Genomic DNA, 27,044 nt, shown 5'->3' with positions numbered 1-27,044 from the left:
AGTAATTTTCAGCCTGCGTTCGCTGACAGATGCATTCGATGTGGCCTGAAAATCTGGAGAGAATTGGGAAACACGATTTTCCCTGCCCCTCGCCAGTGACATTGCGAGGTTTGTGCCCACAAAGATTGAGAACCTCATTTTAATGAATCTGCATTCATTTTAATATAATTAGCAGGCTTCCCTGCCATATTTTTCCCCTTCATCATATTTTCAAACCTCACCGATGTGACGTTACATCTGCAAGGTTTACAACAGATTCACCCAGACGCAATCCTGTTGTGGGAGTCCTCTGGGGGCACAAAGGTGAGTATAGAACCTGGGGGAGAGGGACATGCCCGGGTACTGTCCCCCTAGCACTGCCCCCCCAGCACAGTGCCTACCTGTGTCGGGGCGGACCCTAGTGTGAGCCTCAGGGGTGTGGGGAGAGAGAGGGAGATACTGTTTGTGGGGAGGGGGAGCCCTCATCATCTTAACTGTATACTAGTCCATATCACAAGACAAAACTTAATATCTGTAACTCTAAACATTTTCAGGATAATGAGATGAGAGCAGAGGGAAATTCTGTACATTAAACACAAAATCAGAAAATTCAATGGTTGCAACATACTTTTGAAGTTTTTGTGAAGTGCATTTTAAGCAGAATAGATTTCAATAGTCTTTTTTATTCATTCATAGGACATGGGCGTCACTAGCTCGCCAGCATTTATTGGCCATCCCTAGTTCCCTTGTTCAGTGGTGGAGTGGGAGAAGGTTATATTTTACTCTGATTAGGGTGCCCTTGAGCTCTGTGGAGCCGGGTTTTGCCAGCGTGCTTAGTCCCCACCTCTCAAAATGACAACTTGAAACACACCCCTGGTCTTTTTTGACAAAGTGCCGTAAGATCTGGAGAGGAAATCTGCTTGTTTGGCAAGAAATACAATGGTTTTCAGTCAGATCCCGATACTTTGCTATTATTTTGGTAAGATTCTGCCATATATATACTTCCATAGGATCATAAAAGTTAAAAAATAAAAGGAGTCTTTAGGACCATTATACATATGGTAGTCTGGATTGACAACATTATGTTGTGATGAATTCTAAATTTTAGAGTTTTACGCAAATATTTTCTTCTTGTAGACTTTATGTTCTCTACTAGACTGCTTATTAACCCCAGAAAATACTCCTCCAGACTCTCCTCGTGATATATATGAGATGTACTTTGTATTTGCTTGTGTTTGGGCTTTTGGTGGAGCATTATTCCAAGATCAAGTAAGTATTAATGTGTAATTTCTTCACTTTTAAAAAAAATTTGGAACGGTTAATTAAGACAGTGGCTTAAATGTAAAATTATGATTAATCATGGGCATAATAGTAATGCCAAACACCTAATGGAGAGCTATTTAATGAATACCTTAAAAAATATTAGTCAGCAATGAAAAAATAAATTGGGTATTTAAATGGTCATTGCTATCTATTTTTTTTCAGCCAGTGAAGATCTTAGAAATGATACATTTGCCCACCATCTTAATATCTCAACTGTATACTAGTGCATATCACAAGACAAAACTTAATATCTATAACTCTAAACATTTTCAGGATAATGAGATAAGAGCAGAGGGAAATTCTGTACATTAAACACAAACCCAGAAAATTCAATGGTTACAACATACATTTGAAGTTTTTGTGAAGTGCATTTTAAGCAGAATAGATTTCAACAGTTTTTTTTATTCATTCGTGGGACATGGGCGTCGCTAGCTTGCCAGCATTTATTGGCCATCCCTAGTTCCCTTGTTCAGAGGGCAGTTGAGAGTCAACCACATTGCTGTGGCTCTAGAATTACATGTCGGCCAGGCCGGTAAAGATGGCAGATTTCCTTCCCTAAAGGACATTAGTGAACCAGATGGGGTTTTCTAACAATCGACAATGATTTCATGGTCATCAGTAGATTCTTCCAGATATTTTTTATTGAATTCAAATCCCACCAACTACTGGACTTTGAAAGTGAGTAGAATTTCCTATTTGATTAACTTGCAGAGTAAAAACTAAAAAAGTTTATTTTTGTCCAAATTTTTTTATATTCTTTCATGGGATGTGAGTGTTGCTGGCTAAGCCAGCATTTGTTGTTGATTCCCCAATCACCTTTAAGAAGTGAGCCCTCCTTGAAAAGCTGCAGTCCATCTGCAGGTATACCACCAGCACTGTTAGGGAGGGAGTTCAGGGATTTCATGGGCGACACTGACGGAATAATATAAACAGTTCCAAGTCAGGATGGTATGTGGCTTGGAGGGGAACTTGCAGGTGGTGGTGTTCCCAGGCGTCTGCTACACTTCCAGGTAGTAGAGTTTACAGGTTTGGAAAGTGCTGTTGAAGGCTTGGTGAGTTGCTGCAGTGCATCCTAGATATATTACAGACTTCAGCCACTGTGCTTTGGTGTTGGAGGTAGTGAATGTTTCTGTTGCTTTGATCTGGATGGTTGAGTTTCTTGAGTGTTATTGGAACGGCACTCATCCAGACAAGTGGGAGAGTATTCCATCAGAGATTTGTGCCTTGTAGTTGATGGTTAAACTTTGAACAGACAAGAAGGCCTTGATTTTTGCCATATGGAGAACTTACGCATGAGTAGGCCCAGGTTGGGATTTGCGCATGGGCATTTTGCAGAGACATATAAATCAGCTGCCTCACTCATGTGATTTTGGTGTGAGAGGTGTCTGAAACCCAACATGTGCAGATTATACCTGTTAAGAGCAGGTCTGAACTTTGTGGATTTGTTTGTACAACCAGGGTACTCTTTTGGAGAGATGAGATACCCCTTTGGATATGGTCCTGGGACCCCTTGGGGGAGGTCAGATGCCCCTGGGAGGAGGTCAGATGCACCTTGGGAGAGGTCAGATGCCACCTGGGGGAGATCAGTTGCCCTTTAGGAGAGGTGAAGTGCCATTTGGAAGAGGCCAAGAACCAGTTGGGATTGCTAAAAGTAGGAATAAATGTGCATTAAAAACTACATAGACTCTGATGCTCGCTGGTCTGTCAAAAACAACTGTCAGAATTGTCAAGATGAGCTATCAAAGGGAGCTATCTCATGTATGAAGATGAACTGTCAAGCTCTCAAGTCTTTTGAAACTTCTGCCCTTTACCGCTTGGAAAAAAAACTGTCTGGAGTGTTTAACAAAAACGACTACTATTTCACTTTGTTGACATAAGCCTTTGGGTTTCACTGACTGGATTAGTGCTAAATTACGAATTTTAAAATGGTCCATTATCATAGTAACCCACCAATTCACAGTTTGATTGACAGCTCCAAGTGGTTATGGACTATTTGAAGTGGAACTATGAATTCCAATGCTTGTTTTTATAAAGGGTTATGCAATTGAAGCAAATGTTTGCTGTTATAAGGAATAATGTAATTTAAAAGATTTAAATGAAATGAATAGGAGTTTTGTTTTAAAAAAAATCAAGTCTGCAATAGACATTTGGAACTTTATTTTATTCTCAGCATGAGTTGCGAGGTCTTCCTATGGTGGATACTGGGTAAAATGGTATGTTAGGTGTAAGGACACCGGTGGGGTGGGAGGCATGAAGGATATGAGGGGCCAAGGGTGGGTGGGAAGTGGAGCATAGGTTGACACGGAGGATATGAGGAGCCATGGATGGTTGAATGGGGGCATGAGGTGGCATGAATAGAGTGTTGTGGGGGGGGGTGGTGAGGAATGAGGGCTGAAGGACTGTTTTATGCTTTTCTGTTTTTTATTAAATGAATACAATGCCGGAAAAATCAAAGTAGGCCTTCTGCCTAGACTGCCTCCGCACCCGACATCCTCCACTCTCATTCCAGGGTTGCACCCAGGGAACTCCGTCAATCCAGAATAGAAATCCTACCTTCTGGGCCACTTTCTCTAGAATCGGGCTTCTGGCAATGCCCGGACTCTGTGCTCCCAACCTGGGAAGAAAACTCCAGGCCGAGGTTAGTTACTCACCTTGGTAATTTCCAACCTCAGACTTGCTTTTGGAACTGCAGTATGTATTTGGCAGATCCACTTAGTGGGGAATTCATCAGTGATAATGCCATTAATATCAAGGGGAAATTGTTGGATTCTCTCTTGTTGAAGATGTCATAGCCTGGCACTTGTGTGACTCAAAGTTAGTTGTCACGTATCAGCCCAAACCCAAATGTTGTCCAGGATTTGCTCTCTATGACTGCTGAGGAGTTGCAAAAGATATTGAACATTGTGTAATCATCAGTGAGCATCCCTATTCCAGATCTTCTGATGGAAGGAAGATCAATGATGAAGCAGCTGAAGATTGTTGTACCTAGGACACTACCCTGAGGAACTCCAGCAGTGGTGTCCTGGGACTGAGTTGATTGACATCCAACAACCACAACCATCTTAATTTGTGCAAGTATGACTCCAAACTGTGGGGAGTTCCCTTGATTTCCATTGACTTCAATTTGATGCCATACTTGGTCAAATGTTGTCTTGATGTGAATGGCAATCACTCTCACCTTGCCAGGATATAATCAGTTGTTGTTGGGCACAATCATCATTAGACAGCAATGACCATTAAATATTCATTTTATATTCATATCACTGACTAATATTTTTTAAGGTAGTGTTTTTTAAATAAGTGTTTAACATTACTATTATGCTTATGCTTGCTTTAGGCCTGTGAGTTATTGTAATACTTTCCATTTTTAAACGTTATTTTGCAAAGTAGTTCTTATGTTGGATAAAGTTTTTCATATATATATTTATAGGGTAACAAAAATTAAAGCACTGGAGGAACTGGTCCATTATACCTGTACCAATCAGGATTGATATTGCAGGGGATCATGTGATAGGAGCACGGGAATGGTTGTGTTTCCGTGAGCTCTGGCAGTACTCATCTTTTAATCCTTTCATTTATCCTAATGCACAGTCCATAAGTACCTAATCCTGGAGAGAAACTCCGTACTATGTCCCTGGAAGATTTCTGGTTAAGTTCTGGAACAAAATGCCAAGTAAAGTGATGAAAACCCTTGATTGAAAGAAGCAGTCGGAGACAACCGGGGTTGAGCTGAACCTTCAAACTGATAATTTGGTCAGTGAGCAGGCTCTCAACTTATAGAGTCATAGAGGTTTACAGCAAGGAAACAGGCCCTTCGGCCCAACTTGTCCATGCCGCCCTTTTTTTAAAATCCCAATTGCTCGCATTTGGCCCATATCCCCCTATGCCCAAGGTACCCATGTAACTATCTAAATGCTTTTTAAAAGACAAAATTATACCCGCCTCTATTACTACCTCTGGCAGCTTGTTCCAGACACTCACCACCCTCTGTGTGAAAAAATTGCCCCTCTGGACACTTTTGTATCTCTCCCCTCTCACCTTAAACCAATGCCCTCTAGTTTTAGACTCCCCTACCTTTGGGAAAAGATATTGACTAGCTGATCTATGCCCCACATTATTTTATAGACCTCTATAAGATCACCCCTCAGCCTCCTACGCTCCAGAGAAAAAAGTCCCAGTCTATCCAGCCTCTCCTTATAACTCAATCCATCAAGTCCCAGTAGCATCCTACTAAATCTTTTCTGCACTCTTCCTAGTTTAATAATATCCTTTCTATAATAGGGTGACCAGAATTGCATACAGTATTCCAAGTGTGGCCTTACCAATGTCTTGTACAACTTCAACAAGACATTCCAACTCCTGTATTCAATGTTCTGACTGATGAAACCAAGCATGCCAAATGCCTTCTTCACCACTCTGTCCACCTGTGACTCCACTTTCAAGGAGCTATGAACATGTACCCCTAGATCTCTTTGTTCTGTAACTCTCCCCAACGCTCTACCATTAACTGAGTAAGTCCTGCCCTGGGTCAGTCTCCAAAAATGCATCACCTTGCATTTGTCTAAATTAAACTCCATCTGCCATTCATCAGCCCACGGCCCAATTGATCAAGATCCCGTTGCAATTGGAGATAACTTTCTCCACTGTTCACTATGCCACCAATCTTAGTGTCATCTGCAAACTTACTAACCATGCCTCTTATATTCTCATCCAAATCATTAATATAAATGACAAATAACAGTGGACCCAGCACTGATCCCTGAGGCACACCGCTGGTCACAGGCCTCCAGTTTGAAAAACAACTCTCTACAACCACCCGCTGGCTTCTGTCAAGAAGCCAATTTTGTATCATTTAGATACCTCACCCTGGATCCCGTGAGATTTAACCTTATGCAACAACCTACCATGCGGTAGACTTGGCGACATCAAAAAGCATTGTAGCTGATGACTGCCAATATTATTAAGATTATAGATAACAACTCGGCTTTTTGGCTCAGAATTTCAGCATTCGTATTACTGAACTGCAGAGAAACAGTTAGAAGCTTGATATACCGGAGGAAAGAATCCTTGTTGTTCTGAATGCAGTTTCCTCAGTTGAGGCCAGCTTTCAATCCTTGGAAAATCAGCTAAATGCTATGTCAGATATCCTGATCAATCTGGACAGTTGGGGCCAGAGGAAATGTGTCCATGTGACCAGCTTTCCCAAAGAAGCTGCGGAGAGCTCCCAACTATAGCTTTTTCAGAACTGGCTACCAAGATTTTTGAAAATCTCGACATGATAGCTGGGCATATTAATCCTGACGGGGCACATCATATCTTGGTTTCGAGCCCTGACCCCTGGCTGGTAATCGTGCGTTCTCATATCTTTGATCGCAGATGTTTCGATGAGGATTTGATTTGATTTATTTTTGTCGTATGTATTAGTATACAGTGAAAAGTATTGTTTCTTGCGCGCTATACAGACAAAGCATACCGTTCATAGAGAAGGAAAGGAGAGAGTGCAGAATGTAGTGTTACAGTCATAGCTAGGGTATAGAGAAAGATCAACTTAATGCAAGGTAGGTCCATTCAAAAGTCTGACGGCAGCAGGGAAGAAGCTGTTTTTGAGTCGGTTGGTACGTGACCTCAGACTTTTGTATCTTTTTCCCGATGAAAGAAGATGGAAGAGAGAATGTCTGGGGTGCGTGGGTCCTTAATTGTGCTGGCTGCTTTGCCAAGGCAACAGAAAGTGTAGACAGAGTCAATGGATGGAAGGCTGGTTTGTGTGATGGATTGGGCTACCTTCACGACTTTTGTAGTTTCTTGCGGCCTTGGGCAGAGCAGGAGCCATACCAAGCTGTGATAGAACCAGAAAGAATGCTTTCTATGGTGTATATGTAAAAGTTGATGAGAGTCGTAGCTGACATGCCAAATTTCCTTAGTCTTCTGAGAAAGTAGAGGTGTTGGTAGGCTTTCTTAACTATAGTGTCGGCATGGGAGACTACTTGCATTGCTTCTGGCTCTGTGTCAAAATTGAATCCTAGTGGTTTAATATCCTTAAAGAGCTTGAGAGTGTTGAGCAGCATGCTGGGTAGGTTGTATGGCACTAGGGCTGTGCGTTATTTATGTTTTTTCTTCTTATGATCCTTGCATTTATAATGGTGCTATACACTATATGGTATCCTTTACTCGTGCCATGGTCAACATGCGTAGCACCACATTGGGGGGGGGGGGAGGTGATTTCGTGTAGAGGTTGACCGTATAGTCCAAAAGATCCTCACAGCTGGTGAGGAAAACCTTCTTAGAGCTATAGGTGTTGCATAGCTTTTTTCTGTATTGTTATTTTGGGGTCAAAGAATCTCTGATGGACTCCTGTAAAAGGGGCAGACAGAGCACATATTCTGGGAAAAGACTTTGGCCGAAATTCTCCCATTTCCCGCCGCAGTGCGTTGAGCTCGGGCAGGAATTTCCAATGTTGGGGCACGTGCGGCTGCAGAAACCCGCCCATTGGTTTGTATCAGTAACACTCCAGGTGTAGCTGGAGATGGAGAAGTATGCTTTGGCGTGCCCCTAAGCGTGGCAAGAGAATCTTCAGCTGTCCAACCTTTTCTATATCAGTGTCAATATCCTATATTCTCCTTGGCTGAATACGCATTCACAGCAGCCACTTTGAAAATCCTGGAAGTTATGTGGCTCTATCTTTAGTATCCTATAAGAGAAGGCTTGCACCGTTATGCCATGTACTCACGGCTTTATCTTGTTATCCTGTTTTTCCCCAATCTCTAAAACATCCTTGGAGGCGCTGTTTGTAATAAATAATAAATAATCCAAACCAACAGCGTTGGTGCATCTTGTCTCTTTCTGTATGTATATGTGGGAAAATTATTATGTTGTACCATACCAATCCTTGGGGTTTGTTGCATTTTTGCAAAATTGGAAAATATCTTCAATAAAAATATAGAAAAAGATGATTGATGTTGTGGGGAAGAAAGACATATTAGTTTAGTTTTACATCTGATTGTCTCTATCAGCAGTATTACTATTATATAATTGGCTAAATTGTGTTTTTTTCTTCAACTAGTTAATTGATTACCGTGGCAAATTCAGTAGATGGTGGACCAAAGAAATGAGAACCATCAAATTTCCATCCCAAGGGACAGTCTTTGATTATTATGTTGACTCTAACACTAAGAAGTTTATGCCATGGACAGAAAAAATCCCAAAATTTGAAATGGAACCAGATGCCCCTCTACAGGTAGGTTCTTTCAGAGCAAATTGAATATTAGGTTTGAAGATGGAAAGACATCCATACAGATTGAAGCATTTATTTAGTTGTTTCAAATAGGAATTAGCTATTGTATAACTGGCTTTTAGCCAACTAAATGTCAGCCTATTACATGTTGCTTTTCTTTGAGGTAGGACATGGAATTCAGCAGAACAAAGTACAGTTACATAAAAAGTCAAGGTTGATGGTGACTGGAATTGGCATTGATATGGCCCTTTCAAATCCCAGTTGTACATTTAAATTTTAATGTTTCCATCATTTGTTCCTAAGTGTGAATTAACAGCCTTGATCTTTCTCTTAAGTTTCTTTTCTAAGAAAGGATTCAAATTTAATTCAACACTGGAGATTTACAGCTTTTCTATATTCCACCAGGCAGAATCAATAATGTGACTGAAGTGAAGAAGATAAAAATTTATGGTATCTTGCAATTTAATGGTTGAAAAGATGCAATTTGAGAGATCATAAATTGTGAAGGAGTTTATGCTTCATTGCCTCTGATTCACTGCTTGCTGTTAGAACTTGATTTGTGACTGTCCATGATGTGTGATTAATGATGTGATCAATGCTTACCTCTGTGCAAGGCTTCATTGCTAATGCTCTTCATTAGAATAAATAAAAGGCAGCAATTTTAAAAAAAACTTTAAAATATAAAATAGCAGTTATTTCCATTACGGATTAACTTTCTTAGCAGTGCCTTCAGAATGTCCACCCACATTGCATTACTCCTGTTTATGAACTTTGCAGACACTTGTGTTGCTTCAACTAGCCTTTATAATAATCATTACAGAGAATGAGAGAGTGAAAAAATGTTGGAATGGCAAGGGACAGGTTGCATTGTTGGTGCTAGGACAATATCCAACAACCATTGATTATATTTAATTGGACAAAAATAAATGGAATCAGTTTTGAAATAGCTTCCAGATAAACTGTGTAAATTATTCGATAAACTAATTTATGATATTTTGCCTAATCAGACATTATTGGCAGAAGCATATCATTCTGAACCCAACTATTTGATATGATTATTATTGTCTTTTTATTCTGTAAAGTAAACAAATAGGCCTGAATTTTCCAGCCATTCAAACCAGCAGGATCTTCCAGTCCAATGACACACCTCCATCACTGATTTCTCGGCGGTGAGGGGTGCATTCAACAGGATACCCCACTGACAGCGACGGGAGCAGAAGATTCTGCCGCCAGCCAATGGCGGGCCGCTTCTGCCACTGCAAAATACGTGACAGGCTGCGCAGAAAATTCTACTAACTTTCAAACTTACTATTTAAACCCATTCTGCTTAAAGCGTACTTTGCAAAAACTAATCTTAAAAATGTTCTTTACCACCATCAAAATCATATTTTACATTATCAAGATTTTGTCTTTAACGTACACCCACTCCACCATCATCACATTACTCAGCAAATGTTCAGAAATAAAGCAGCACTTTTATTTTGATTTCTTAAAGAAACATTGAAGCTGATTCACGTGTGTTTAAAATGGCTTAACCTGTCTCATTTTACTAAAATCAAACATAATAAACTTTATCAAGTGATACCATGACTTTTAATGTAACATTCATTCTTTTTATGGTTCCTGTATTCATAAAGAACTCATAAAATACTGACTAATACCTTTTTAAAACTGTTCTGATTTCAAAGTTCTTAATGGAAATAATTTAGGAATTTGGAGTTGATAAATTGGATTGTTAGCTCTCACCTCCAAGTTTGTGGATTCAAGATCCACAGAAGACTGGATAACAAAATCTAGGCTGACACTCTATTGCAGTACTGAGGAAAGAATGCATTGTCTGAGGTGCCACCTTTTGTGTAAGATTTTAAACTGAAACAGTGCCTGCTTGTTCCAGGTGGATGCAAAAGATCTCATGCCAGTACGGAAAGAAAAGTAACAAATTTTACTGGTATCCTTAATCGAAATCAATCAAATGATCAACTGACTATTTACTTAATTTATCACATATGGGACCGTGAATGCAGATTGGCTTTTTTATAAAACAGTACTTATCAAATGTGGTGCTTTGGGACATTTTGAGGATATGAAAGATGTTTTCTAAATACTAGATAGGAAATGTACTTTGTTTCAAGAACTATTTTACGGTAGCACTTTATAATAATGTCACTGTACCATTTCAGGCAGATGTTTCTCTTTCTTTGTAATTAGGATGTACTCGTCCATACTCAAGAAACTGTTGCTCTGAAATATTTCATTGATTTACTCGTGCAAAAGGGAAAACCAGTGATGTTAGTTGGAAATGCAGGTGTAGGAAAGACCATTCTTGTATCTGAAGAAATTTCAAAATTAACCGAGGATTATATTATAACTAAAGTTCCTTTCAACTACTATACAACATCTGCCATGCTCCAGAGTAAGTACTTGCTGTCTTTCTTTGTTTTAAAGATAATTCTATCAAATAGTTATACTAACAAAAATATATACCTCGCTCTATTAGATTATTGATTTGAATTCCTTAATAGTACTGGCAGAGCACATAAAACTAAGATCGACTATTGCTAGCCTTCCTATGTAACCTGGAATGAAATTGGCATGACTGTCTGGCTACTATTCATATCCCAGAGCAAGGCAGAGAGGCATGTGTAGCTTTCAAGTTTTTGATATGCATGATTTCATTGTAGCCATTGTACATGAATGGGTGTCCATCTGGCAGGTTATTCAAAGTATTTTGCACACATCAATGAGACTGGTCATCTCATTCAATTTTAAAACTTTGTTGGGTAGTAATTCTTGATTGTCAGCTGTATTTGAGGCAAAAATGTGACTCAGGCTTGTGACTAGGGTTGGAACAAAGCTTCTTTGTCGTCCTTTTGATGGACAACTCTGTGGCCAGGGGAGGTTCCCAATTATAGCATTATATTGGCCTAGTTACCTCCTCACTCGGGCTTCTTCCAGCAAAGGAATTGGGATAGTTTGATTGTGTCACACAACAACCAAAGAACTATTTTCAAGATTCCAGTTTTGAAAAAAAGCTTGGAGAAACTAAAGTTATTGATTTTACGTATGTATCCTGAAGGATCGCAAGGCTCGTAAATCCATTTTTATAGTTTTCTGCATTATTTGTAATAGGTTACTTGATAACATGGGTTTCCTTCTGACAGACTAAATATTCAATTCACCAACCAGTAAAAAGAGTTAACTGATGACTTGTGATGCAGCTTCCTTTGAGCGTGGACAAGTTGGGCCGAAGGGCCTGTTTCCATGCTGTAAACCTCTGTGAGAACTATTGTCTATGATCTTTCTTCTTGGTCAAGAATTCTCAGTTGATATTGTTTGGTAACAGATTAATTAATGATGGAAATTAATTATTTTATTGTAAAGAAAGATTGTACAAATTAGCATTGAATCCTCTTCTGCTTACAAGTTTGTCAAAATCTTCATCACAGACCACTGTCAATCAAGAGTCATTAACCGCACCATGTCAGCCATCAAGAAGGTTTGAAATTTGAGTGAGGTGGCCAGTTTCAATTCATGCACAATAACCACATTCTGACCATGAATATTAATAACCTCCAGCACTGCACATGCCTCTGCGTGAGCTACTAACATTAAAACAGCAGTAATTAGTTCCAGGTTTCAGAAAGCAACTATCAATAATTGATCTTAACTCTGTCTATAAAGTTACTATCAAAGAGGAATTCAAATTTTAATTCAAAAATATATTATTGTCGCAGTCACTCAAATGAAATGTGATTTGATTATTATGCTACATAAAATTTTATCTATAGGAAAATATGCCCATATTTGTTGCTGTAATTCCCTGCCAATTTTGCTATGAAGACTGGGAAGGGGCCATCTATGAAACAGTACACACGCCTTCAGAAAACAATGTCACAGGTGTTAACTTCAGAGTGAAGGGGCTTGCATGGTCTAACGAAGCAAAATTTAGCTCCTGCTTTGACATGTAGGAGTATTGTGATTATGCATGATGGTAACCAGTTATTCTTTTCACTTTGGTTCAGCTCCATTCCTCTCATTATGGCTGAAACAGAACTAATTTGATATTAACTACTCACTATTCAGAAGAAGTCCATGTACAAGTGCCAGCAGAGATCGGAATTCATATTCCAATATTTTATTCATAGCTGATTGCATTATAATAATTTATCGACCAGACAAATGGCCAAAATGTTACGGCCATTCAGGCCGGTGGGATTTTCCCATCCTGCTGCAACAAACAGAGATTTGGCTGGGCGCCAAATTCTTTGACTTCACTACAGCAGGATTGTGGTGTGAATGGCTGGTAAGATCACGTCCATAATCTAAAAATCCCATTGTAATTTTATAATTATTTAATTTCTAAGGCATTGAGAGAATGCTTTCTCTATCTCATAACTGTTAAATGCACCTATAATTAAATTTGCTTTATTTTTTTGTAGTAATACTAATTATGTTGTGTTGTTCTCACCAAGTTCAATAACCATATAGCAATCACTGTAATGCAGCTGTTTCCCATTATGACAGGAGTTCTTGAGAAACCTTTAGAAAAAAAAGCTGGGAGAAATTATGCTCCTGCAGGCTCAAAAAGGCTGATATATTTTATTGATGATCTTAACATGCCTGAAGTGGACGCCTATGGTACTGTCCAACCACATACCCTCATCAGACAACATCTAGATTACAGTCATTGGTAAGTTGCTCCTCTTACAGCAAGTGGATTATTTTTGGTGATGTTTAATGTTGTGAGTGTTAGGAAAGAAAATAAATTATGCTAGGACTGAAAGTACCTTAAAATAACCAAACCAGGTTTTTCATACAGAGCGTAAGATGTGCACACAGACTGTTTGGGTAAAGCAATGCGTTTATACCAATAGCATAGTTTCTATTTTAAGCAATCCAGACATCTACTTATAATGTAATTTATTTTTAACCAAGGCTGCTGGAGAATGGAGTTAATGTGCCTGTTGATAATACTATATTGCATGGACTAGCCAAGTACACCATTGCAAGAATGGTGTTCCGGACAGGGGAGCGAGGCAAACTAAATGTTATTTTTCTTCCCATCTATCCATAAACAAATGTGCTTTAATTTTTTAAAAAAGCTGAGATGTGCTTCCCCAAGCCCTCTTGTTTGGTGAAGTCAATTTTAAAGTGACTCACAGCAAACTCTTTGGATTGAATCAGAAGTATTCTTTGTTCATACATTCAAACATGAGGAATGGTCGTTGCAACTGCATATGCACACATAAACGCACAAGAAACAGACAGGAAAGAACAGAGTTTTACAACTAGGACCAACTTAAAACAAAGAAGCCCAAAGAGATATGGATATTAATGAATGTCAGAGTACAGTGAGGGTTCCTTCATGTCGGAGTTAAAGTTCAGGTGGATTCCGGTAGTTGAAAGCAGGAGTTGAAAAATTCCTTTAAAGTTGGTAATGAAGCAGCAAGATAGGTCTGGCCCAAAAGTTAAAATTCTAAATTGGGGCAAGGCCAATTTTGATGGGATTAGATAGGAACTTTCAAAAGTTAATTGGGGGAGTCTGATGGAAGGCAAAGGGATGGCTGGTAAGTGGGAGGCTTTCAAAAGTGTGTTAACCTGGGTTCAGGGTAAGCACATTCCTTTTAGAGTGAAGGGCAAGGCTAGTAGAATAGGGAACCCTGGACTCTGGATATTGAGGCCCTAGTCAAAAAGGAGAAGGAGGCATATGACATGCATAGCCCGCTGGGATCAAGTGGATTCTTTGAAGAGTATAATGGTTGTCGGAGTAGAGTTAAAAGAGAAATCAGGGCAAAAAGGGGACATGAGATTGCTTTGGCAGATAAGACAAAGGACAATCCAAAGAGCTTCTACAAATACATAAAGCACAAAAGAGTAACTGGGGAGAGAGAAGGGCCTCTTAAGGATCAACAAGGTCATCTATGTGCGGATCCACAAGAGATGGGTGAGATCCCAAATGAATATTTCTCATCGGTATTTACTGTTGAGAAAGGCGTGGATGTTAGGGAGCTTGGGGAAATAAATAGTGATATCTTGAGGAGTGTACATATTGCAGAGTAGGAAGTGCTAGAAGTCTTAAAGCGCATCAAGATAGATAAATCCCCGGGACCTGATGAAATATATCCAGGGCGATGTGGGAGGTTAGGGAGGAAATTGCAGATCCCCTAGCAGAGATATTTGAATCATTGACTGCCACAGCAGAGGTGTCTGAAGATTAGAGGGTAGCAAATGTTATTCCTTAGTTTAAGAAGGGCTGCAGGGAAAAGCCTGGGAACTACAGACTGGTGAGCCTAATATCTGTAGTGGGTAAATCGTTAGAAGGCATTCTGAGAGACAGGATCTTCAGGCGTTTAGAGAGGCAAGGACTGATCAGGGACAGTCAGCATGCCTTTGTGAGTGGAAAATCATGTCTCACGAATTTGATTGAGTTTTTTGAAGTGGCAACCAAGAAGGTAGATGAGGGCAGCGCAGTCGACGTTGTCTACATGGAGTTTAGCAAGGTCTTTGACAAGGTACCACATGGTAAGTTGTTGTATAAGATTAAATATCACAGGATGAGGTAGCCAATTGGATACAAAATTAGCTTGACAACAGAAGACAGGGTGGTTGTAAAGGGTTATTTTTCAAACTGGGGACTTGTGACCACCGGTGTGCCTCAGGGATCGGTGCTGGGTCCACTGTTAGTTGTTATTTATATGAATGATTTGAATGAGAATTTAGGAGGCACGATTAGTAAGTTTGCAGATGACACCAAGATTGCTGGCATAGTGGACAGTGAAGAAGGTTTTCTAGGATTGCAATGGGGGTGGAATTCACCCAAAATTTCGAAGTGTCGAATTCGTGGGAAAACTGGAGTAATTCAGTGGGCGTTCAGATACACCGCTCTCCTGCCCCCATCGATCCCCATGCAGAGTGATAGCAGGACCTCCCCACCCTCACTGATTGCCCCCATTGGCCCTGCCCTGTTGGCATTGCCCGATGCCCGATGGGCTTTGTCCTTAATTATTGTTGGAAGTTTCCAGGTGGCAGCTATGTTTTGGTCCAGCAAAGTCAATTTTTAAATAAGCAGAAAGTAAGGTTTGATTTAAACAGTTTATGGTTTCTTTCATGCCTGATGAACATGATAGTGGGCATGAATTCAAATTCAAGAAATCAAGAAATTAGTTCATTTTTAGATCCAGAATTTGCTTTTGCCAAACACTATTACTCATAACTGACAGATTGTTATTTGTAAAGTGATCTTTCCATATGGAGTGCTTTCATGTTCCTAAAAATATTGAACCACCTCTGTATACAGCTGTATTACTGACTCTCAAAGGTTTTAAAACTATTGAACAACTTGCTAGCTTGTCAGAAATTAGTTTTTCACAGCTGTATTCCAATTGGCCAATTTTGTAGACTGTAGCTAAAGAATTCACGTTAAATATCACCAGAAACTTTGATAAACTTGTCAAGTTAACTGCAGGAAGTTAAAAAAATACTTAATACTAAATACAAAATAAAGAATACTAAAGGTAAAGTAATATACAGTTAAGAGAAAAATGTAGGAAAATCTTATTTAAGATGTTAAATGTTAATTGACTCATTTGTTTTCATCATTAGGTATGACAGACAAAAGTTAGCTCTGAAAGAGGTTCATAATTGCCAATACATCACTTGTATGAATCCTGCTGCAGGCAGCTTTTCTATAAATATGCGCCTTCAGGTAAGAACATTGTGGTTTTTAAGATACTTCTGCTCATATCAGCACATAAGAAAATGTGAGGACAAGATAAGGTGATTTTACTTTTTGCAGTCTAGCCCTTGAGCATTCTGACTAATCCAGTGTAACATTCATCTGATTTTTTTTATTCATTCATGGAATTCTTCCCTGCTGCCATCAGACTTTTGAATGGACCTACTTTGCATATTAAGTTGATCTTTCTCTACACGCTATTACTGTAACTCTACATTTTGCACTCTCTCCTATCCTTCTCTATGTACAGTATGCTTTGTATAGTGCGCAAGAAACAATACTTTTCACTGTATACTAATACATGTGATAATAATCAATCAAATCAAATCAAAATGTGAGTGTTGAAGGCTGGGCCAGCATTTATTGCCCATTCTCAATTGCTCTTGAACTGAGTGCCTTGCTAGGCCCATTTCAGTGGGCAGATAAAAGTCACCACATTGCTGTGGGTCTGGAGTCACATGTAGGCAAGGCCAGGTAAGGATGGTAGATTTCCTTCCCTAAAGGACATTAGTGAACCAGATGGGTTCAATCAGTAATGGTTTCATGGTCATCATTAGGCTTTTAATTCCAGATTGTTACTGATTTCAAATTTCAACATCTGCTATGGTGGGACTCAAACCCAGGTCACCAGAATATTACCCTGGGTGTCTGTAGTACTAGTCCACTGATAATACTACTACGTCATTGTGGGAGTTGGGAGTTGGAGTGTGGTTGGGGGGCAAAGGTTTGAATAGTGAAGGGGAGGAGACAGGTCAGGCAAAGGGAGTAGGCTGGAAAGCAAAGGCTTCTTGACTGGGAGTTGTAGGTGTGTGGCAATGGAATCCAGTGGAATGGATTCACACACACACTTGAGGGGGACTGGAGGGGTGGGGGGAGCTTAGAGAGATACATGACTTGGGGGGATTAGTCAGGGTCAGAAACCAGATCGTCCAGACGAGTAGCTCAAGAGGTTGTCGGGGCCAGAAAGCATAGACAACCGTGTTATTCAGTGCCACAATTTGGGGAGCTATGCTTGGCATGTCTGACTTGGTTACAGTCCAGAGAGGGGGAGAGACTTTTACTCCTGTGCCAGTCATGCCTTGCATAGTGCGCAGAGTATGGTTAGTCCTTCACCAGGTTAGTCCAGGGCATTTGTGGCTTGATACTAGGTCTCAGATGTCACAGTCAGGGAAGGATCTACAGCCTGTAAATGGGGAATAGGTCATGTGGGGGAGGGGGGGGGGTGGCACTCAATGGTTTCATGGCGGGATGGGAATCTTGATTTGTGACAGTGCAAGGGCCTCAATATGGGGAGGGGTGGGGTCAAATCTGCATCAGGGCATCAACTTCAAACAGTTCAGGGAGGACAGGGATGTCAACAACAATCAGGCTGGGATCAGGATTAGAGGGGGAGGAAGGCGAGTAATTGGAGGGAGGGAAACCTGCACATGGTGCTCTTCTAGCATAATATGAGGGATTTTTATGATCACTGTTGGGGGCTGGAAGCTGACCTCATTGTAAAGCCTCTTCTCCGCCAGTTTTAAGCTGATCCAATGATGCAGTTGAAAAACAAGTTATGAAAAAACTGTCAAGGGTTTGTCGGCAGTGCGAACTACTGTAACTACTGGGTCAATTGAAGAGGTACTTACTAATTTCCATTTGGAGAAGAATGCACAGCTGAGAAATGTTAGAAACTGTCAAATGCCAATGTAGGGAATGTGGCACTACTCTGAAACAGCTGTGTAACAATAGAAGCATTTTTGATGAATGAATGACTTTTCAAAAAGTTTTTTCACACACACTCTTGTTACTACAGATTCAGTAGTTATGGACAGACTGTATACTTGGTGAATGGTAATGGAAATGTCATGGATTGGCATGGAGTGTATGAGTGGCCATGGGTGTAGTGGCATCGTTTGACATGGCGGGTATGAGGAGTCAAGGAGCATGAGTAGAGGGTAGGAGGGTCCATGGGTGGGTGGAGAGACATGGGTTTGCATGGAGAGAATATGAGAGGCAATGGAAGTGGGTAGGGGTCATACATTGGCAAGAGAGCATGGATGAGACCTTTTGAACTTATCTTTCAAAAGATCCCTCATCCAGACCATGGTTTACAACAATTCTCAGAGGTGATGAACCATAAGTGCTTGAAAAGCTGTGCTGACTTCATAAAAATTGCAGAGGGCTAGGATATGCCTCTCCCCACAATGGAGGCAGCCAGTCCACACACTTATTTTGTTCTGGTGAAAATCTGAAATCATTTCTTTTAAAGGTCAAATCCAGCACATTGGTTCTTTACATCACTTACATGCCAATCCTTGTGCATTGTCAATTGTATGTTGGTTGTGTTTAATTGTGTGTAGGTAGTGGGCATTAACTGGAGATCCACTTATGTTCCTATGAATAGGAAAATACTGAAACTATGGTTATTTGGTTAGGAGGTGCATGCTTGTAATGTGCAACTGTAAATTAAGTATGTATAAAAATGTGTTAAGATTGGCTCCATAGTATTCTTCACCATTTGGCTTTCTGATATAGAACATGCATATTTGGGTGTCTGTCTCTTTCAAACCACCCAGTCTATTTCCTAGTGTTAAGTATGAAGAAACAGGCAACGGATTTTAGATTTAAAGGCTTGTTTGGAGGTTAATGACTATTCCACAATAAAAGTTAGCAGGAGGAAATAGCACTGTACCTGATGGTGCCTCAACTACTATCAATACTATCCTTCTTTCTATTCTCTCCCCACAGATGCTGTCAGACCTGCTGAGATTTTCCAGCATTTTCTGTTTTTGTTTCAGGTTTCAGCATCCACAGTATTTTGCTTTTATGCTATCCTTTTTGATCAGTAAGCACTTCACCTGTGCTCCAACATTCCCATCAATACAAGTTTCATTTTTTGCGAACTGTGTTGATGCATGCTTTCAAGTGGAATGGTGAAAGTTTATGCTCAGTTGTGTGGGGCTATTTCAAAAGGGATGGTTGATCACTGGATTGTCCTGCATCTGTGAAGAAAGAAAATGACATGTCATGCACACATAGGGCTAGAACTTACACTCTTCTGCTGAAGTGGTGAGGGGTGGCACATAAAATCTAGCAAATCATCTTTCTGCCACCTACCCACCTGCCCCCAACCTGTCTAAAGTTTTAGGAGAGGTAGGGGCGTTAGGGGAGATGTCAGGTGGCCTGCCTGTCGTTGGCCTATTGAGGCCCTTAAGTGGCTGCTATTTTACCAATAGTTCAAGGAAGCCCATGTCATGTGTGAAGCTCAGCAGCTATAGTTAAGTGTACGTGTCAGTAAAGGTGTGGGGGCCCATCAGAGGCATCCTTGGCCCATTAGGAGCAGGCTGCCAACATCACGGGAGGGGGGGGTAAAGAACAAAGGGAAAGGACTGGGATAGAGATGAAATAAAAGATGAAATGACAAATATATCATGGAGTGAAAGGGAGTAATTGTCATAAAGAAACCAGTTCTCCAGAGTGTATGAATTGCAAAATAATAAATAGCTCTATCCAAAAACAAAATTTGATTTGATTTATTATTGTCACATGTATTAACGTACAGTGAAAAGTATTGTTTCTTGCACACTATACAGACAAAACATACCATTCATAGAGAAGGAAACAAGAGAGTGCAGAATGTAGTGTTACAGTCATAGCTAGGGTGTAGAGAAAGATCAACTTAATGCAAGGTAGGCCCATTCAAAAGTCTGCGGCAACAGGGAAGAAGCTGTTCTTGAGTCGGTTGATACATGACCTCAGACTTTTGTATCTTTTTCCCGACGGCAGAAGGTGGAAGAGAGAACGTCCGGGGTGCGTGGGGTCTTTAATTATGCTGGCTGCTTTGCCAAGGCAGCGGGAAGTGTAGACAGAGTCAATGGATGGGAGGCTGGTTTGTGTGATGGATTGGGCTACATTCACAATCTTTTGTAGTTTCTTGCAGTCTTGGACAGAGCTAGAGCCATACCAAACTGTGATACAACCAGAAAGAATGCTTTCTATGGTGCATCTGTAAAAGTTGGTGAGAGTCGTAGCTGACATGCCAAATTTCCTTAGTCTTCTGAGAAAGTAGGTGGTCTTTTTTGACCATAGTGTCAGCATGGGGGGACCAGGACAGGTTGTTGGTGATCTGGACACCTAAAAACTTGAAGCTCTCGACCCTTTCTACTTTGTCCCCGTTGATGTAGACAGGGACCTGTTCTCCTCTACGCTTCCTGAAGTCGATGACAATCTCCTTCGTTCCAAAAAGCGTTAAAACGTTCAAAAGCATTAAAAACAAGATTAAGACTGGCAATGGATAAAACAAAACAAAATCAAACAGGGAGCAGAGTTCTTGGTCTGAAAATTGGGAATCTCAGCATTGAGTCCAGAAGATTGTAAAATGTTTAATTTGAAGATAGAATATAATGTGAATAAATGTAAATAGAAAGGCAGAATATTTCATAAATGGAGAGATGATGAGAGGTGCTGATGTCCAAAAGGACCTGGATGTCCTTGTTCATGAGTCACTAAAAGCTAGCATGCAGTACAGCAAACAGTTAGGAAGGCAAATGGGACGTTGACCTTAACGTGAGGGAATTGGGGTACATGAGTAACAATGTCTTGTTGCAGTTATATAGAACTTTGGTGAGACCTCACCTGGAGTATTGTGCACAGTTTTGGTCCCCTTATCTAAGAACGATATACTTGCTATAGAGGGAGTGCAACAGAGGTTCATCAGATTAATCTCTAGAATAGTGGGACTGTCTTATGAGGAGAGATTGAGGAGACTAGAAGCAGGATTCTCTGATCTCATTCATTTCCACTCCGTTGCCAGTGAGAATGGAGAATTTGCAGCAGCATCAAGAATCCCACCGCGGATGAGTTGGAGGTTTCCGGTGTAGGTTTGTATTCCCCAGAGTATCGAAGAGTGAGGTGTAATACAGGAGATGGAAATAGGATGTTTCCCCTGACTGGTAATCTTGGCTTTTGATTTCATGTTTTTTGTTTTGCAGAGACATTTCTCTGTTTTTGCAGTCAATTTCCCTGGAACAGATGCATTGGCCACAATTTACAGCAACATTCTTAATGCTCATTTTCAAGAATACAGTTTCAGTTACAGTGTGATGAAAATTGTTAATACTGTCGTTCAGGCTGCTATCTATCTTCATCAGAAAATGACTCAGAACTTCTTGCCTACAGCAATAAGGTTCCATTACATTTTCAATCTACGAGATCTGTCCAATATTTTCCAGGTATATATATATGTATATACTTGTTGAATTATCATTACTTGTTCATGAAACTGAATGTGACTGGATACTATAATAATGTTCTTACAAATAACTTTTAAACATAAATCTCTCTAACACAAATATTTGAAAACTAATTTATTTATTTGCAGTTTATGATTTATTTGACATTCTTAATACATTTCACATTTCCAGGGGATATGTTCTCATGTTAGCCCTTACTCTTTGTGCATTAGGAATACAATTTTGTTAATGAAATACATGATTATGGGGTTTGTACTCAAGTCACCGGTTAGGTCCTGCAAAATGACTACACTTCAAAAGTACTTTGCTGATTTAATGTAATGTAATGTTTTGAGGCACCCAGTAGTCAAGAAAAGCAGTATATAAATGCAAGTCTTTTTTTAATTTTTGTGATTATTTACCATTGCATTATTTACATCTAAGAGTTAATTATGAATGCAAAAACTCTGAAATTACACTGTTACAAATTATGTTGTTAATTCTTTACAAGAAAGATTGAAGTTAGTAGATGTCAATTTTTTGCTACTGCATTTATTGCTAATGAACACTTCTGTGGAGTGGCAATAACTATTTGCTTGTCACTCTGCTCCTATTTACTGACCTTGCACTGGAGCTCCACATTTCTCAACTCGACCACTGAACTGGGTCTCCAAAGGAATGTAGAGTGTAGGGTCCTCATTTGTACAGTAGGAGTGTTTGGGAAGGCAAACCTTTTTATGGCACCCATCTGGAGCTCCTCCAAAACCGTGTTAGGGAACTGGAGCTGGAGTTGGATGAACTTAGGATCATTAGGGACGCAGAGGTGGCCATAGACAGAAGCTTTAGGGATACAGTTACTCCGAGGAATGAAAACAGATGGGTGATGGTGAGAGGGGCTGGGAGGAAGCAGTCCGTGCAGGGATCCCCTGTGGTCGTTCCCCTTAGGAACAAGTATTCCGCTTTGGATACGGTTGAGGGGGACGACATACCAGTGGTGAGCCGCAGTGAGAGGATCTCCAGCACTGTGTCCGTCTCTGTGGCTCAGGAGGGTAAGGGGCAGAGCGGGAGGGCAATAGTTATTGGGGACTCGTTAGTTAGAGGGATAGATAGGAGGTTCTGTGGCAGCAAAAGAGACTCACGGATGGTATGTTGCCTACCGGATGCCAAGGTCCGTGACGTCTCAGACCGTGTTTTCCGGATTCTGATGGGGGAGGGGAAACAGTCACAAGTCGTGGTACACATTGGTACCAACGACATAGGTAAGAGAAGGGATGGGGATTTAAAGCAGGAATTTCGGGAGCTGGGCTGGAAGCTGAGAGCCAAGACAAAACATGTGGTCATCTCTGGAAAGTTGCCGGTGCCACGTGATAGCGAGTTGAGGAACAGGGAGAGAGTGCAGTTAAACATGTGGTTGCAGGGATGGTGTAGCAGGGAGGGTTTCAGATACGTGGATAATTGGAACACATTCTGGGGAAGGTGGGACCTGTACAAACAGGATGGGGTGCACCTGAACCAGAGGGGCACCAATATCCTGGGAGGGAAATTTGATACGGCTCTTCAGGGGAGTTTAAACGAATTTGTCAGGGGAGTGGGAAAAGGAGTTGTAGTCCAGAAGTCAGTGAGGGTGGTGAGGTATTGGGGAAGGTATCAGGGTCAAGGGTGGGTATCGGTAGACAGGAAGGTGGGTTGAAGTGTGTCTACTTCAATGCAAGGAGCATCCGGAACAAGGTAGATGAACTTGGGGCGTGGATTGGTACTTGGGACTACGATGTTGTGGCCATTACGGAGATGTGGGTAGAACAAGGACAGGAATGGTTGTTGGACGTTCCGGGGTATAGATGTTTCAGTAAGTGTAGGGAAGCTGGTAAAAGAGGTGGAGGAGTAGCATTGTTAATCAAGGATAGTTTAAAGGCTGCGGAAAGGCACTTTGAGGGGGATCTGCACACTGAGGTAATATGGGCTGAGGTTAGAAATAGGAAAGGAGCGGTCACGTTGTTAGGAGTTTACTATAGGCCCCCAAATAGTAATAGAGATGTGGAGGAAGAAATTGCTAAGAAGATTATGGATATGTGTGGGGGTCACAGGGTAGTTGTCATGGGGGACTTTAACTTTCCAAATATTGATTGGAACCTTTGTAGGTCTAATAGTTCGGATGGGGCAGTTTTTGTGCAGTGTGTGCAGGAGGGTTTCCTGACACAATATGTGGATAGGCCGACAAGAGATGAGGCCACATTGGATTTGGTACTGGGAAATGAACCGGGCCAAGTGTTAGATTTGGTTGTGGGAGAGCACTTTGGAGATAGTGACCACAATTCGGTGTCTTTTGTTATTGCAATGGAGAGGGATAGGGCCGTACAGCAGGGCAAGGTTTACAATTGGGAGAGAGGTAATTATGATGCGATTAGGCAAGAATTAGGGGGCATAAGTTGGGAACAGAAACTGTCAGGGAAAGGAACTAATGAAAAGTGGAACTTTTTCAAGGAACAAATACTGTGTGTCCTTGATAGGTATGTCCCTGTCAGGCAGGGAGGAAATGGCCGAGTGAGGGAACCATGGTTCACGAAAGAGGTGGAATGTCTTGTGAAAAGGAAGAGGGAAGCTTATGTAGGGATGAGGAAACAAGGTTCAGATGGCTCGATTGAGGGTTACAAGTTAGCAAGGAATGAGCTGAAAAAGGGGCTTAGGAGAGCTAGGAGGGGACATGAGAAGTCCTTGGCGGGTCGGATCAAGGAAAACCCCAAGGCTTTTTACTCTTATGTGAGGAATAAAAGAATGACCAGGGTGAGGTTAGGGCCGGTCAAGGACAGTAGTGGGAACTTGTGTATGGAGTCAGTAGAGATAGGCGAGGTGATGAATGAATACTTTTCTTCAGTGTTCACCAAGGAGAGGGGCCATGTTTTTGAGGAAGAGAAGGTGTTACAGGCTAATAGGCTGGAGGAAATAGATGTTCGGAGGGAGGATGTATTGGCAGTTTTGAATAAACTGAAGGTCGATAAGTCCCCTGGGCCTGATGAAATATATCCTAGGATTCTTTGGGAGGCAAGGGATGAGATTGCAGAGTCTTTGGCTTTGATCTTTGGGTCCTCGCTGTCCACGGGGATAGTGCCAGAGGACTGGAGAGTGGCGAATGTTGTTCCTCTGTTTAAGAAAGGAAATAGAAATGACCCTGGTAATTATAGACCGGTTAGTCTTACTTCGGTGGTTGGTAAATTGATGGAAAAGGTCCTTGGGGATGGGATTTACGACCATTTAGAAAGATGCGGATTAATCCGGGATAGTCAGCACGGATTCGTGAAGGGCAAGTCGTGCCTCACAAATTTGATAGAATTTTTTGAGGAGGTAACTAAGTATGTTGATGAAGGTAGGGCAGTTGATGTCATATACATGGATTTTAGTAAGGCGTTTGATAAGGTCCCCCATGGTCGGCTTATGATGAAAGTGAGGAGGTGTGAGATAGAGGGAAAGTTGGATAGGTAACTGGCTGTCTGATTGAAGACAGACGGTGGTGGTGGATTGAAAATTTTCGGATTGGAGGCAGGTTGCTAGCGGAGTGCCACAGGGATCAGTGCTTGGTCCTCTGCTCTTTGTGATTTTTATTAATGACTTAAAGGAGGGGGCTGAAGGGTGGATCAGTAAATTTGCTGATGACACCAAGATTGGTGGAGTAGTGGATGAGGTGGAGGGCTGTTGTAGACTGCAAAGAGACATAGATAGGATGCAAAGCTGGGCTGAAAAATGGTAAATGGAGTTTAACCCTGATAAATGTGAGGTGATTCATTTTGGTAGGACTAATTTAAATGTGGATTACAGGGTCAAAGGTAGGGTTCTGAAGACTGTGGAGGAACAGAGAGATCTTGGGGTCCATATCCACAGATCTCTAAAGGTTGCCACTCAAGTGGATAGATCTGTGAAGAAGGCCTATAGTGTGTTAGCTTTTATTAACAGGGTGTTGGAGTTTAAGAGCCGTGGGGTTATGCTGCAACTGTACAGGACCTTGGTGAGACCACATTTGGAATACTGTGTGCAGTTCTGGTCACCTCACTATAAGAAGGATGTGGAAGCGCTGGAAAGAGTGCAGAGGAGATTTGCCAGGATGCTGCCTGGTTTGGAGGGTAGGTCTTATGAGGAAAGGTTGAGGGAGCTAGGGCTGTTCTCTCTGGAGCGGAGGAGGCTGAGGGGAGACTTAATAGAGGTTTATAAAATGATGAAGGGGATAGATAGAGTGAACGTTCAAAGACTATTTCCTCGGGTGGATGGAGCTATTACAAGGGGGCATAACTATAGGGTTCGTGGTGGGAGATATAGGAAGGATATCAGAGGTAGGTTCTTTACGCAGAGAGTGGTTGGGGTGTGGAATGGACTGCCTGCGGTGATAGTGGAGTCAGACACTTTAGGAACATTTAAGCGGTTATTGGATAGGCACATGGAGCACACCAGGATGATAGGGAATGGGATAGCTTGATCTTGGTTTCAGATAAAGCTCGGCACAGCATCGTGGGCCGAAGGGCCTGTTCTGTGCTGTACTATTCTATTCTATTCTCATGGCACTAGCTGCCATATTCTGTTAAATTTAAATGTCCCATAACCACTTCGCGGGGTTTAGTCAGGTGGCTGGGGATATAATTGTGGCATTGGGGGTACTTGGGGGATTTGGGGTAGTTGGTATTCAGGGAGTTGCGAGATAGTTGGGTGGGGGGGCCAGGGGGTAATTAGGTGATCAGAAGGCAGTCAGGGTTGGAAGGGTTAAATCAGGTGATTGGGGGAGGGGATAGTTGGATGGGCGTGTAGCCAGGGAGTTGTCAGGAAGTCCGGTTTGTCAGGAGGGTAATGTGGGGTTTAGTGGGTAGTCGGATGGTGAGGGGCATAGTCGGGAGGGTAGGGGTGTTAGTTGGGGTTGGGGGCATTGGGGGGGCTTTGTTAGGTGATCATGAGGGTAATTGGGGTGCTGTGGGTGTAGTCGCGGGTTGGGGAGATGGTCAGGTCTGTAGTCGTTGGATTGTTGCCGTGGGGCTAGTTGGATGGTTGGGGATTAGGTATTATAGTTATCCAGGGATTAGAACTGGTTTTCATCCTTCTAACTTTACCTGGGAATTATTCTGATAAGTGAGTCGGAACCATCCCAAATCTCCAACTTCAATTTTGGAGGATTCCAGAGACAGGATAGTTGCCCAATCGAAGTTGAAACTGGATTGTCCAGCATATCATTGAAAAAGATAAAGCTGAAATATTTGCAATGATTTTTCAGTCAGAAATGCTAAGTAGATGATCCATTTTATCTCCCCCGGGTCCCCAGCATTACAAGTATCAAGATCTCATCATTAAGACATCAAACAAACCTGGAACACAGTGAAAAAAGGGCAAAAAAAACCTGCAGATCTTAAAAGAAAGGAAATCCTTTTCTGCCGGATCTCGAGCTTCTTGAGAAATGAATTGCTGCTGTTGCAGAGTTTTAAAAAAGGAAAATAGGAAGAAACTGCTGCAGCATTTTTTTTTAAAAAGAAGTTTGAGCACAAAGCCATTATTGTGGGGATCCTGTTGAACCTGAAAATATGTGGGAAAAAAC

At 41.3% G+C, this 27,044-nt stretch overlaps 1 protein-coding gene across 1 annotated transcript in view; it reads left to right on the top strand.

Moving 5' to 3' along the window:
* dnah9l (dynein, axonemal, heavy polypeptide 9 like) overlaps positions 1 to 27,044 on the top strand; it is a 509,143-nt gene that overhangs the window by 266,195 nt on the left and 215,904 nt on the right. Inside the window, exons 44-49 of the mRNA XM_078227708.1 lie at positions 1,117 to 1,248; positions 8,363 to 8,536; positions 10,742 to 10,946; positions 13,058 to 13,223; positions 16,136 to 16,238; positions 21,242 to 21,481. Coding sequence (XP_078083834.1) covers positions 1,117 to 1,248; positions 8,363 to 8,536; positions 10,742 to 10,946; positions 13,058 to 13,223; positions 16,136 to 16,238; positions 21,242 to 21,481 — 1,020 coding nt within the window. The remainder of the gene's footprint in view (positions 1 to 1,116; positions 1,249 to 8,362; positions 8,537 to 10,741; positions 10,947 to 13,057; positions 13,224 to 16,135; positions 16,239 to 21,241; positions 21,482 to 27,044) is intronic.

Source organism: Mustelus asterias, chromosome 14 (assembly GCF_964213995.1).
Source record: "Mustelus asterias chromosome 14, sMusAst1.hap1.1, whole genome shotgun sequence".
NCBI classification, from domain to species: Eukaryota; Metazoa; Chordata; class Chondrichthyes; order Carcharhiniformes; family Triakidae; genus Mustelus; species Mustelus asterias.
The sequence above is the reverse complement of the archived record's forward strand: the minus strand, read 5'-3'. Positions and strand labels throughout refer to the sequence as shown.